At 39.9% G+C, this 14,057-nt stretch overlaps 1 protein-coding gene across 2 annotated transcripts in view; it reads left to right on the plus strand.

Annotated features, from left to right (window-relative positions):
- The first annotated feature begins 8,180 nt into the window (after window positions 1-8,180).
- Window positions 8,181-14,057, plus strand: part of LOC128699024 (gamma-glutamyl hydrolase) — a 137,282-nt gene continuing 131,405 nt past the window's right edge. The window contains exon 1 of one of the 2 annotated variants that reach the window (XM_070090251.1): window positions 8,181-8,346. In XM_070090251.1, coding sequence (XP_069946352.1) covers window positions 8,247-8,346 — 100 coding nt within the window. In that variant the 5' untranslated portion in view covers window positions 8,181-8,246. The remainder of the gene's footprint in view (window positions 8,347-14,057) is intronic. The other variant, XM_070090250.1, reaches the window with a different exon arrangement.

The raw sequence follows: 14,057 nt of genomic DNA on the forward strand, positions 1-14,057 counted from the left end.
TTTAGAATTAAAAATTTCCCTGGAGTAAAGTTCAGTTGTTGAGTGTCAGATAAGATTATCAACAAGTCTGGGAAACAATGGTTGTAACCTGAAGATTTTTATACATAGAGGAGGTTGAGAGAATGATTGACTTTTTATACACTCAATTTGTGGAACATCTTTACTAACCTACTTTGTATTGATTCATTGTTTTAGAAATAAAATAAAAACCACTCTGGGTTATGCCACCTGATGTTTGACGACTTAACGAGTCATCATCTGTTTAAGACCCGTGCCAGTAGACATTCGTTCGGGTTACTGAAATTAAAGTTATTATCCGTATCATCTAACAAAAAATGCAATCCAGTTTGTAAGGCGCATCTTTACAAAAACACATGAAACTTATCAAAGAAACGTTTAAAGTTAAAGTTTGTAGAATAATATCAAATTCAGTAGATAATGCTTTACAAATATTGTACTTCATAGTTCTCATTTTGATCTATATAGAGACAGACTTGACCTATGTGATAGGTCAAAGTATCTTATTAATTAAAATAAGATAACGATCAAGAACATAAGAAAGAAGTAACACTGCTTGAGGGCTACTGGCCCATACTAGGCAAGTCTTTCTCGAATCCAAGCCCACTAACAAAAATATTTGGCCAACTTATTTTGAATACTTTTCAAGGAATTACATTTGCTAGAGCTATTAACTTACGTGCAACTTACACTCAACTCTAACTCTTCTCACATGTATTTATCTAATCTAAATTCGAAGCTTCCTAAGGTTTTAGCTTCAATAACCCTAGTTACTAGGCAGACTTCCACTCATTGACTACTCTATTTCCAAATCAATACTTTCCTATATCCTTTCTAAATCTAAAGTTATCGTCGTAGCTCGGTTGGTGGTGCATTCAGTTTACACAATGAATGTCCATGGCTCGATCCCGGTATGGGATTAAACACTGGACATGTTTCTTACATCTGCTGTCCCTGTTCACCTAGCACCAAGTAGGTACCTGGGTGTTAGCTGATTGGTCTAGGTCGTATCCTGGGGGACAAGATTAACCTAGGTTGCCCGTTATAATCTTCATAACCAGGGGTTTTCTATATGTCATTGATTTCAGCAAGGCTTCTATAAGTTGTGTCATGTACTTGGAGAAATAAAGATTATTATTAATAATATTATATTTCGAGCTCTTTCTTGGAGGATATCTTGAGGATCTTAATTATATCTCCTTTGATTATGCTTATCTTCCACTTATACACTTCAGTCAGGTATTCCTTCTTTTTTCGTTTACAAGAGAATGTAGTTTAAGGGATTTTAATCTTTCTTCTTATGGAAGATTTTTATGCAATGGATTAATTTTATCATTGTTGTCTGAATGTTTTCAATCGAATTTATATCCTTCTGTAATATGGAGACTAGAACTGAGCTGCATAATCTAACTGAGGCCTTAATGATGTGTAGAGATCTAGTATTGCTCTGGACTCCTATTGCTTATACTTCTTAATATAAGTACCAGTCATCTGTTTGTCTTATTACGTACGTTTAGGCACTGCTGTCTTGGTTTCAGATTCTTGCGTACCATAACTCTCAATTTCTTTTTGGCAGTCTGTATGTCCAAGTTTTGTATTATTTAGTTTATAAGTGTTAGAGTTATATACATTCCCGATCTTCAGGGCTATGCATTTGTTTACATTGAATATCATCTGCCACTTTTCAGATCTAAATCCTCCTGAAGTACGGTGGCATCTTTCTCTGAATCACTTACTCGGCCTATTTTTGTATCGTCAGCGAATTTGTTCATATTACTTGTTATTCCCTCGTGAAGGTCATTAATGTATAGTATGAACAACAATGGGCCTAAAACTGATCCATGTGGAACGCCACTTGTAACTGAACCCTACTAAGATTTCACCCTATTTATGCAGACTCTGCTTCCTGTAGGTGAGTCATGCCTCTATCCATGACAGGACTCTTCAGTCAATATCATGAGCTGCCACTTTCTTTAAGTCTTTTGTGAGGTACTCTATCAAAAGCTTTACTAAAATCCAAATAAATAATATAGTTTTCTTTATCATAATCATCTTCCTCAAAAGCTTTACTGAAGTCAGTAAATTAGTCAGGCAGCAACGGCCTTTCGTTAATCCTTGCTAAGTATCATAGATCAAATTATTCTTATTAAGATGGCTTCTAATATTATCAGCTTTAATTGACTCTAGTAATTTGCCTTCAGTTGAGGTCAGGTTAGGCTTATTGGACGGTAATTTTAGGGTAAATACTTATCCCCTACTTTAAAAATATGAATTACATTAGCCATCTTTTATAAATCAGACACTACGCCTGTTTGAAGAGATATATTAAAAAGGTTAGTTAATGGTTCACAAAGTTCCATTTTGCAATCCTTAAGAACCTTTGAAAAAAGTTCATTAGGTCTCGAAGATTTATTTTGCCTTAATCAGTCAACATGTCTGATTACAAGTGACTGTGATATTACGTAATTTATCTTCTACAGGTCCACTATAAAAATTAATAACAGGGATATCATTAGTGTCTTGTGTGAAAACCGAGAGAAAATAATCATTAAAAATCGAGCACATTTCATTTTCCTTGTCAGTAAGATGTCCAGAGTGAGTTTTAAGAGGACCTAACTTTTCTCTAACATTTCTTCTATTTTCCTAGAAAAAGCCTTTCGGATTTGTTTTCGAATAGTTTTCTACTTTAATTTCATAGTCCGTTTAGCTTTTCTTATCCCTTTTATAACCTCTGTCTTAATGTTAGTAAATTGATGCACAAGACGGCCCTCACCTCTTTAGATACGCCTATAAATTCCTTCTTTCCGAAAAGAAGCAAATCTCCTAAATTTGCTTGCACCAGATAAGACATATTGTAAATACATATCCAGATGTGCTCCTTTTAACCCTCTTTTGGGCTTAGTTTCTATGTGTTTTGTATATCCATATGCTCTTGCGTTACCATTATTGGAATGGATATCGGGTGCACAATATCTATTTCGCTTTTGCAGCTTCTGCTGCAAAATTTAAACCTAAATCTGAGAAATGTATATCTCTCTATGATATTACCTCTACGGAATTAGAAAGGAGACAAACTGGAAACTACTGACACAAACGCACATACACACACACACAAACACACATACACACACACACACACAAGGTGGACAGAGACAGGATGTTCCAAAGATTGGACACAGAAACAAAAGGTCGCGGCTGGATGAAGACTCAGAGTCAAAGAGATGTTAGGAAGTCTTTCTTCAGTCACAGAGTTGTCAGGAAGTGGAATTGTCTGGCAAGCTGTTAGTGGAGGCAGGAGCCATACATAGTTTTAAAACGAGTTATGATAAAGCTCATGGAGCAGGGAGAGAGAGGACCTAGTAGCGATCAGTGAAGAGACTGGGCCAGGAGCTCTGAATCGACCCCTGCAACCACAACTAGGTGAGTACACATGACGCATGTGGATGTTAGGAAGCGCACGGTGCTCAAACAGCAAAACAGTGCCTTAAGAACGCGTGATTCTGTAATCCCTTGTACCTCTTTAGGATCAAATTATACGATTACCTATGCAAAGCTGAAGCCTCGCGGAGGTAATCCTCGCGATCAAGGATAATCACCGAATTGATTTGTCAGAAGAAAAGGATGATAACATTGGTATTAGACTTAAGAGAAGAATATTGGTATTAGACTGACGAGAAGAATGAAATTTAGCTAATCAGGTCAGTGCCAGAGCGAGGGGTAAAGGAACATGCAAAGGAAAGATCAGAACCATGAAGTTGAAGCTGATGTTGGGAGAGTGTGACAGAAGACAGATTATTAGGACAGTATGGGAGAATTTAGACCGCGGGCTCTCTGAAATAAGAGTAAAGCTTGTTCTCTAGTTTATTAGAATGAATTTCCGAATTAAGACGAAAACTGTCAAACGAAACGGTAGAGAGAAGGTTGCAGAGATTTTGATACAGCGTAAACACTCGAATTCTGCTGTGGACCGAGAGACAATGTTCGCATATAATTTCATCCGTTTACGAATTGATGAGCATTTCAAAATCTCCTTTGAAGTTTACAGAATTTGGCAGGATTTGAAGAAATAACTTATCGTAAGCCTGGTGGTTATAATACTGCATTATGGCACTGAGTGTTGAGGGTGGAGTAGATGCTTCAGACGCGACCACCAGTACCACCCACATCTCTGCTTGTTGCTTGAGATACGACCACCAGTACTACCCACATATGCTTGTTGCTTGAGATACGACCAACAATACCACCCACATATCTGCTGGTTGCTTGGGTTACGACCACCAGTACCATCAACATCTCTGCTGTTCAGTTGAGACGCTACCACCAGTACCACCCACATATCTGTTGTTTACTTGAGACGCGACCACCAGTACCACCCACATCTCTGCTTGTTACGTGAGATGCGACCACCAGTACCAGCCACATCTCTGCTTGTTGCTTGAGATGCGAACACCAGTACCAGCCACATCTCTGCATGTTGCTTTAGATGCGACCAGAAGTACCACCCACATCACTGCTTGTTACTTGAGATTCGACCATCAGTACCAACATCTCTGCTTGTTGCTTGAGATGCGACCAGCAGTACCACCGACATCTCTGCTTGTCGCTTGAGATGCGACTGGCAGTAACACCCACTTCTCTGCTTGTTCCTTGAAACGCGACCAGCAGTAACACCCACATCTCTGCTTCTTGCTTGAGACGCGACCACGAGTAGCACCCACATCTCTGCTTGATGCTTAAGATACGACCACCAGTACAACCCACATCTCCGCTTGTTGCTTGACATGCGACCACCAGTACCAGCAACATCTTTGCTTGTTACTTCAGATGCGACCACCAGTACCACCCACATATCTGCTTGTTGTTTCAGACGCGACCAGCAGTACAATCCACATCTCTGCTTGTTGCTTCAGATGTGACCACCAGTACCACCAACATCTCTGCTTGTTGCTTCAGATGCGACCACCAGTACCACCAACATCTCTGCCTGTTGCTTTAGATGCGACCAAAAGTACCACCCACCTCTCCGCTTGTTGCTTGAGATGCGACCACAAGTACCACCAACATCTCTACTTGTTACTTCAGATGCGACCACCAGTACCACCCACATTTCTGCTTGTTGCTTCAGACGCGACCAGCAGTACCACACACATCTCTGCTTGTTGCTTGAGATGCGACCACCAGTACAACCAACATCTCTGCTTGATGCTTGAGACGAGACCACCAGTACCACCCACATCTCTGTTCGTTGCTTCAGATGGGACCAGCAGTACCACCCACATCTCTGCTTGTTGCTTCAGATGCGAATAGCTGTACCACACACATCATTGCTTGTTGCTCGAGATGAGACCAGCAGTACCACCCGCATCTCAGCTTGTTGCTAGAGATACGATCACAAGTACCACCCACATCTCTGCTTGATGCTTGAGGTGCGACCGATAGTACAGCCCACATGTCTGCTTGATGCTTGAGATGCGACCACCAGTATCACCCACATCTCTGCTTGTTGCTTGAGATCCGACTAGCAGTACCACCCACATCTCTGCTTGTTGCTTCAGACGCGACCAGCAGTACCACCCACATCTCTGCTTGTAGCTTCTGACGCGACCAGCAGTACCACCCACATCTCTGCTTGTAGCTTCTGACGCGACCAGCAGTACCACCCACATCTCTGCTTCTTGCTTGAGACGAGACCAGCAGTACCACCCACATCTCTGCTTGTTGCTTGAGATGCGACCAACAGTACCACCCACATCTCTGCTTGTTGCTTGAGATGCGACCAACAGTACCACCCACATCTCTCCTTGTTACTTGAGATGCGACCAGCAGTACCACCTACATCTCTCCTTGTTGCTTGAGATGCGACCAGCAGTACCACCCATACCTCTGCTTGATGCTTGAGATGCGACCACAAGTACCACCCACATATATGCTTGTTGCTTCAGATGCGACCAGCAGTACCATTCACATGTCTGCTTGTTGCTTGTGACATGACCAGCAGTACCACCCATATCTCTGCTTGATGCTTGAGATGAGACCAGCATTACCACCCTCATCTATGCTTGATGCTTCAGATGCGACCACCAGTACCACCCACATCTTTGCTTGTTACTTAAGATTCGGCGAGCAGTACCACCAACATCTCTGCTTGTTACTTGAGTTGCGACAACCAGTACCACCCACATATCTGCTTGTTGCTTCAGACGCGACCACCAGTTCCACTCACAACTCTGCTTGTTGCTTCAAACGCAGCCACCATTACCACCCAAATCTCTGCTTGTTGCTTGAGATGCAACCACCAGTACCACCCACATCTCTGCTTGCTGGTTTAGACACGACAACCAGTACCACCCACATCTCTGCTTGTTGCTTGAGACACGACCACCAGTACCACCCACATCTCTGCTTGCTGCTTGAGACACGACCAGCAGTACGACGCACATCTCTGCTTGTTGCTTGAGATGAGGCCAGAAGTACCACCTACATCTCTGCTTCTTGCTCGAGATGAGACTAGCAGTACCGCCCACATCTCTGCTTCGTGCTTGAGATGAGACCAGCAGTACCACCCACATCTCTGCTTCTTGCTTAAGATGAGACCAGCAGTACCACCCACATCTCTGCTTCTTGCTTGAGATGCGACCAGCAGTACCACCCACATCTCTGCTTGTTGCTTGAGACGCAACCACCAGCACTACCCACATCTCTGTTTGATGCTTGAGACGCGACCACCAGTTCCACCCACATCTCTGCTTGTTGCTTGAGATGCGACCAGTTGTAATACCCACATCTCTGCTTGTTGCTTGAGACGCGACCACCAGCACCACCCACATCTCTGCTTGATGCTTGAGACGCGACCACCAGTTCCACCCACATCTCTGCTTGTTGCTTAAGATGTGACCACCAATACCACCCATATCTCTGCTTGTTGCTCGTGATGCGACCAGCATTACCAACAACATCTCTGCTTGTTGCTTCAGATGCGTCCAGCAGTACCTCCCATATCTCTGCTTGTTGCTTGAGTTGCGACCACCAGTACCATCACATCTGTGCTTGTTGCTTGAGACACGACCAGCAGTACATCCCACATCTCTGCTTGTTGCTTCTGACGCGACCAGCAGTACCATCCACATCTCTGCTTGTTATTTGAGATGCGACGAGCAGTACCACCCACATCTCTGTATGTTACTTGAGATGCGACCACCAGTACCACCCACATATATGCTTGTTGCTTGAGATGCGACCAGCAGTACTACCCACATATATGCTTGTTGCTTCAGATGCGACCAGCAGTACCACCCACATCTCTGCTTGTTGCTTGAGATGCGACCACCAGTACTACTCACATCTCTGCTTGTTGCCTAAGATGCGACTAGCAGTACCACCCACATCTTTGCTTGTTGCTTGAGACACGACCACCAGTACTACCCACCTCTCTGCTTTTTGCTTGAGACACGACCACCAATACCACCCACATCTCTGCTTGCTGCTTGAGACACGACCATCAGTACCACCCACATCTCTGCTTGTTGCTTGAGACATGACCACCAGTAACACCCACATCTCTGCTTGCTGCTTGAGACACGACCAGCAGTACCACCCACATCTCTGCTTGTTGCTTGAGACACGACCACCAGTACCACCCACATTTCTGCTTGCTGCTTTAGACACGACAACCAGTACCACCCACATCTCTGCTTGTTGCTTGAGACATGACTACCAGTAACACCCACATCTCTGCTTGCTGCTTGAGACACGACCAGCAGTACCACCCACATCTCTGCTTGTTGCTTGAGACACGACCACCAGTACCACCCACATCTCTGCTTGCTGCTTTAGACACGACAACCAGTACCACCCACATCTCTGCTTGTTGCTTGAGACACGACCACCAGTACCACCCACATCTCTGCTTGCTGCTTGAGACACGACCAGCAGTACCACCCACATCTCTGCTTGTTGCTTGAGACACGACCACCAGTACCACCCATATCTCTGCTTGTTGCCAGTTCTCTTCAACTGTTCTTTCAGCCATTAAAACCAAATTAAATACATTTCGTGCAGAACAGACTAATAAAATGTTCTAGGAATTATGATTTTCTTTTCTGATAATCATAATTGTAGAGATAATTAATGATATGATAATTCTTTTAAACCGTAGCAAGCAGCCGTGTGAGGCGTGACGCGAGGTGTAGCTTGGGCTCATTATTGTGGGGAGGTGTTGTGCGACAGTCATGATGGTTAACACGCAGCTGCTCATCTGGGTGTCTCTCCTGGCCGGGGTACAGCTCTTGGTTCACACGCAGGACACTTATAACCACAGACCCATCATTGGTGAGTTAAATATTTTTAATAATGATACTCACAAATTTGAACGATGATTGAGACATTTCGTCTACTTTTGTGGTGGAAATTTGGCCTGACACGATGTTCAGTTTTTATTACAGGTTAATCGTGGCTTGACTGGCAAAGCTCTCGCTTCACACACGGAAAGCTCGGGTCATTAAAGCAGTCAAGTCATTAAAGCAGTCAAGTCATTAAAGCAGTCAAGTCATTAAAGCAGCCAAGTCATTAAAGCAGTCAAGTCAGTAAAGCAGTCAAGTCATTAAAAAGTCAAACATTAAAAAGGTCAAGTCATTAAAGGGGTCAAGTCATTAAAGCAGTCAAGACATTAAAGCAGTCAAGTCATTAAAAAGTGAAGCATTAAAAAGGTCAAGTCATTAAAGCAGTCAAGACATTAAAGCAGTCAAGTCATTAAAGCAGTCAAGTCATTAAAGCAGTCAAGTCATTAAAGCAGTCAAGTCATTAAAGCAGTCAAGTCATTAAAGCAGTCACGTAATTAAAGCAGTCAAGTCATTTAAGCAGTCAAGTCATTAAAGCAGTCAAGTCATTAAAGCAGTCAAGTCATTAAAGCAGTCAAGTCATTAAAGCAGTCAAGTCATTAAAGCAGTCAAGTCATTAAAGCAGTCAAGTCATTAAAGCAGCCAAGTCATTAAAGCAGTCAAGTCATTAAAGCAGTCAAGTCATTAAAAAGTCAAACATTAAAAAGGTCAAGTCATTAAAGGGGTCAAGTCATTAAAGCAGTCAAGGCATTAAAGCATTCAAGTCATTAAAGCAGTCAAGTCATTAAAGCAGTCAAGACATTAAAGCAGTCAAGTCATTAAAGCAGTCAAGTCATTAAAGCAGTCAAGTCATTAAAGCAGTCAAGTCATTAAAGCAGTCAAGTCATTAAAGCAGTCAAGTCATTAAAGAGGTCAAGTCATTAAAGAGGTCAAGTCATTAAAGAGGTCAAGTCATTAAAGCAGTCAAGTCATTAAAGCAGTCAAGTCATTAAAGCAGTCAAGTCATTAAAGCAGTCAATTCATTAAAGCAGCCAAGTCATTAAAGCAGTCAAGTCATTAAAGAGGTCAAGTCATTAAAGCAGTCAAGTCATTAAAGCAGTCAAGTCATTAAAGAGGTCAAGTCATTAAAGCAGTCAAGTCATTAAAAAGTGAAGCATTAAAAAGGTCAAATCATTAAAGCAGTCAAGACATTAAAGCAGTCAGTAAAGCAGTCAAGTCATTAAAGCAGTCAAGTCATTAAAGCAGTCAAGACATTGAAGCAGTCAAGGCATTAAAGCAGTCAAGTCATTAAAGCAGTCAAGTTATTAAAGCAGTCAAGTCATTAAAGTAGTCAAGTCATTAAAGCAGTTAAGTCATTAAAGCAGTCAAGTCATTAAAGCAGTCAAGTCATTAAAGCAGTCAAGTCATTAAAGCAGTCAAGTCATTAAAGCAGTCAAGTCATTAAAGCAGTCAAGTTATTAAAGCAGTCAAGTCATTAAAGCAGTCAAGTTATTAAAACAGTCAAGTCATTAAAGCAGTCAAGTCATTAAAGCAGTCAAGTCATTAAAGCAGTCAAGTCATTAAAGCAGTCAAGTCATTAAAGCAGTCAAGTCATTAAAGCAGTCAAGTCATTAAAGCAGTCAAGTCATTAAAGCAGTCAAGTCATTAAAGCAGTCAAGTCATAAAAGCAGTCAAGTCATTAAAGCAGTCAAGTCATTAAAGAGGTCAAGTCATTAAAGCAGTCAAGTCATTAAAGCAGTCAAGTCATTAAAGCAGTCAAGTCATTAAAGCAGTCAAGTCATTAAAGAGGTCAAGTCATTAAAGAGGTCAAGTCATTAAAGAGGTCAAGTCATTAAAGAGGTCAAGTCATTAAAGAGGTCAAGTCATTAAACCAGTCAAGTCATTAAAAAGTGAAGCATTAAAAAGGTCAAGTCATTAAAGCAGTCAAGACATTAAAGCAGTCAAGTCATTAAAGCAGTCAAGTCATTAAAGCAGTCAAGTCATTAAAGCAGTCAAGACATTGAAGCAGTCAAGGCATTAAAGCAGTCAAGTCATTAAAGCAGTCAAGTTATTAAAGCAGTCAAGTCATTAAAGTAGTCAAGTCATTAAAGCAGTTAAGTCATTAAAGCAGTCAAGTCATTAAAGCAGTCAAGTCATTAAAGCAGTCAAGACATTAAAGCAGTCAAGTCATTAAAGCAGTCAAGTCATTAAAGCAGTCAAGTCATTAAAGCAGTCAAGTCATTAAAGCAGTCAAGTTATTAAAGCAGTCAAGTCATTAAAGCAGTCAAGTTATTAAAACAGTCAAGTCATTAAAGCAGTCAAGTCATTAAAGCAGTCAAGTCATTAAAGCAGTCAAGTCATTAAAGCAGTCAAGTCATTAAAGCAGTCAAGTCATTAAAGCAGTCAAGTCATTAAAGCAGTCAAGTCATTAAAGCAGTCAAGTCATTAAAGCAGTCAAGTCATTAAAGCAGTCAAGTCATAAAAGCAGTCAAGTCATTAAAGCAGTCAAGTCATTAAAGAGGTCAAGTCATTAAAGCAGTCAAGTCATTAAAGCAGTCAAGTCATTAAAGCAGTCAAGTCATTAAAGCAGTCAAGTCATTAAAGCAGTCAAGTCATTAAAGAGGTCAAGTCATTAAAGAGGTCAAGTCATTAAAGAGGTCAAGTCATTAAACCAGTCAAGTCATTAAAAAGTGAAGCATTAAAAAGGTCAAGTCATTAAAGCAGTCAAGACATTAAAGCAGTCAAGTCATTAAAGCAGTCAAGTCATTAAAGCAGTCAAGTCATTAAAGCAGTCAAGTCATTAAAGCAGTCAAGTCATTAAAGCAGTCACGTAATTAAAGCAGTCAAGTCATTTAAGCAGTCAAGTCATTAAAGCAGTCAAGTCATTAAAGCAGTCAAGTCATTAAAGCAGTCAAGTCATTAAAGCAGTCAAGTCATTAAAGCAGTCAAGTCATTAAAGCAGTCAAGTCATTAAAGCAGTCAAGTCATTAAAGCAGTCAAGTCATTAAAGCAGTCAAGTCATTAAAGCAGTCAAGTCATTAAAGCAGTCAAGTCATTAAAGCAGTCAAGTCATTAAAGCAGTCAAGTCATTAAAGCAGTCAAGTCATTAAAGCAGTCAAGTCATTAAAGAGGTCAAGTCATTAAAACAGTCAAGTCATTAAAGCAGTCAAGTCATTAAAGCAGTCAAGTCATTAAAGAGGTCAAGTCATTAAAGAGGTCAAGTCATTAAAGCAGTCAAGTCATTAAAGCAGTCAAGTCATTAAAGAGGTCAAGTCATTAAAACAGTCAAGTCATTAAAGCAGTCAAGTCATTAAAGCAGTCAAGTCATTAAAGAGGTCAAGTCATTAAAGCAGTCAAGTCATTAAAAAGTGAAGCATTAAAAAGGTCAAGTCATTAAAGCAGTCAAGTCATTAAAGCAGTCAAGACATTAAAGCAGTCAAGACATTAAAGCAGTCAAGTCATTAAAGCAGTCAAGTCATTAAAGCAGTCAAGTCATTAAAGCAGTCAAGTCATTAAAGCAGTCAAGTCATTAAAGCAGTCAAGTCATTAAAGCAGTCACATCATTAAAGCAGTCAGGTCATTAAAGCAGTCAAGTTATTAAAATAGTCAAGTCATTAAAGCAGTCAAGTTATTAAAATAGTCAAGTCATTAAAGCAGTCAAGTCATTAAAGCAGTCAAGTCATAAAAGCAGTCAAGTCATTAAAGCAGCCAAGTCATTAAAGCAGTCAAGTCATTAAAAAGTCAAACATTGAAAAGGTCAAGTCATTAAAGGGGTCAAGTCATTAAAGCATTCAAGTCATTAAAGCAGTCAAGTCATTAAAGCGGTCAAGTCATTAAAGCAGCCAAGTCATTAAAGCAGTCAAGTCATTAAAGCAGTCATTAAAAAGTGAAGCATTAAAAAGGTCAAGTCATTAAAGCAGTTAATACATTAAAGCAGTCATTAAAGCAGTCAAGTCATTAAAGCAGTCAAGTCATTAAAGCAGTCAAGTCATTAAAGCAGTCAAGTCATTAAAGCAGTCAAGTCATTAAAGCAGTCAAGTCATTAAAGCAGTCAAGACATTAAAGCAGTCAAGTCATTAAAGCAGTCAAGACATTAAAGCAGTCAAGTCATTAAAGCAGTCAAGTCATTAAAGCAGTCAAGTCATTAAAGCAGTCAAGTCATTAAAGCAGTCAAGTCATTAAAGCAGTCAAGTCATTAAAGCAGTCAAGTCATTAAAACAGTCAAGTCATTAAAACAGTCAAGTCATTAAAGCAGTCAAGTCATTAAAGCAGTCAAGTCGTTAAAGCAGTCAAGTCATTAAAACAGTCAAGTCATTAAAGCAGTCAAGTCATTAAAACAGTCAAGTCATTAAAGCAGTCAAGTCATTAAAGCAGTCAAGTCATAAAAGCAGTCAAGTCATTAAAGCAGTCAAGTTATTAAAGAGGTCAAGTCATTAAAGCAGTCAAGTCATTAAAGCAGTCAAGTCATTAAAGCAGTCAAGTCATTAAAGCAGTCAAGTCATAAAAGCAGTCAATTCATTAAAGAGGTCAAGTCATTAAAGCAGTCAAGTCATTAAAGCAGTCAATTCATTAAAGAGGTCAAGTCATTAAAGCAGTCAAGTCATTAAAGCAGTCAAGTCATTAAAGAGGTCAAGTCATTAAAGCAATCAAGTCATTAAAGCAGTCAAGTCATTAAAGCAGTCAAGTCATTAAAGCAGTCAAGTCATTAAAGAGGTCAAGTCATTAAAGCAGTCAAGTCATTAAAGCAGTCAAGTCATTAAAGAGGTCAAGTCATTAAAGCAGTCAAGTCACTAAAGAGGTCAAGTCATTAAAGCAGTCAAGTCATTAAAAAGTGAAGCATTAAAAAGGTCAAGTCATTAAAACAGTCAAGTCATTAAAGCAGTCAAGACATTAAAGCAGTCAAGTCATTAAAGCAGTCAAGTCATTAAAGCAGTCAAGTCATTAAAGCAGTCAAGACATTGAAGCAGTCAAGACATTGAAGCAGTCAAGTCATTAAAGCAGTCAAGTCATTAAAGCAGTCAAGTCATTAAAGCAGTCAAGTCATTAAAGGAGTCAAGTCATTAAAGCAGTCAAGTCATTAAAGCAGTCAAGTCATTAAAGCAGTCAAGTCATTAAAGCAGTCAAGTCATTAAAGCAGTCAAGTCATTAAAGCAGTCAAGTCATTAAAGAGGTCAAGTCATTAAAGCAGTCAAGTCATTAAAGCAGTCAAGTCATTAAAGCAGTCAAGTCATTAAAGCAGTCAAGTCACTAAAGCAGTCAAGTTATTAAAACAGTCAAGTCATTAAAGCAGTCAAGTCATTAAAGCAGTCAAGTCATTAAAACAGTCAAGTCATTAAAGAGGTCAAGTCATGAAAGCAGTCAAGTCATTAAAGCAGTCAAGTCATTAAAACAGTCAAGTCATTAAAGAGGTCAAGTCATTAAAGAGGTCAAGTCATGAAAGCAGTCAAGTCATTAAAACAGTCAAGTCATTAAAGCAGTCAAGTCATTAAAGAGGTCAAGTCATTAAAGCAGTCAAGTCATTAAAAAGTGAAGCATTAAAAAGGTCAAGTCATTAAAGCAGTCAAGTCATTAAAGCAGTCAAGTCATTAAAGCAGTTAAGTCATTAAAGCAGTCAAGTCATTAAAGCAGTCAAGTCATTAAAGCAGTCAAGTCATTAAAGCAGTCAAGTCATTAAAGAGGTCAAGTCATTAAAACAGTCAAGTCATTAAAGCAGTCAAGTCATTA

The sequence above is a fragment of the Cherax quadricarinatus genome, chromosome 31 (assembly GCF_038502225.1).
Source record: "Cherax quadricarinatus isolate ZL_2023a chromosome 31, ASM3850222v1, whole genome shotgun sequence".
Taxonomy (NCBI): Eukaryota; Metazoa; Arthropoda; class Malacostraca; order Decapoda; family Parastacidae; genus Cherax; species Cherax quadricarinatus.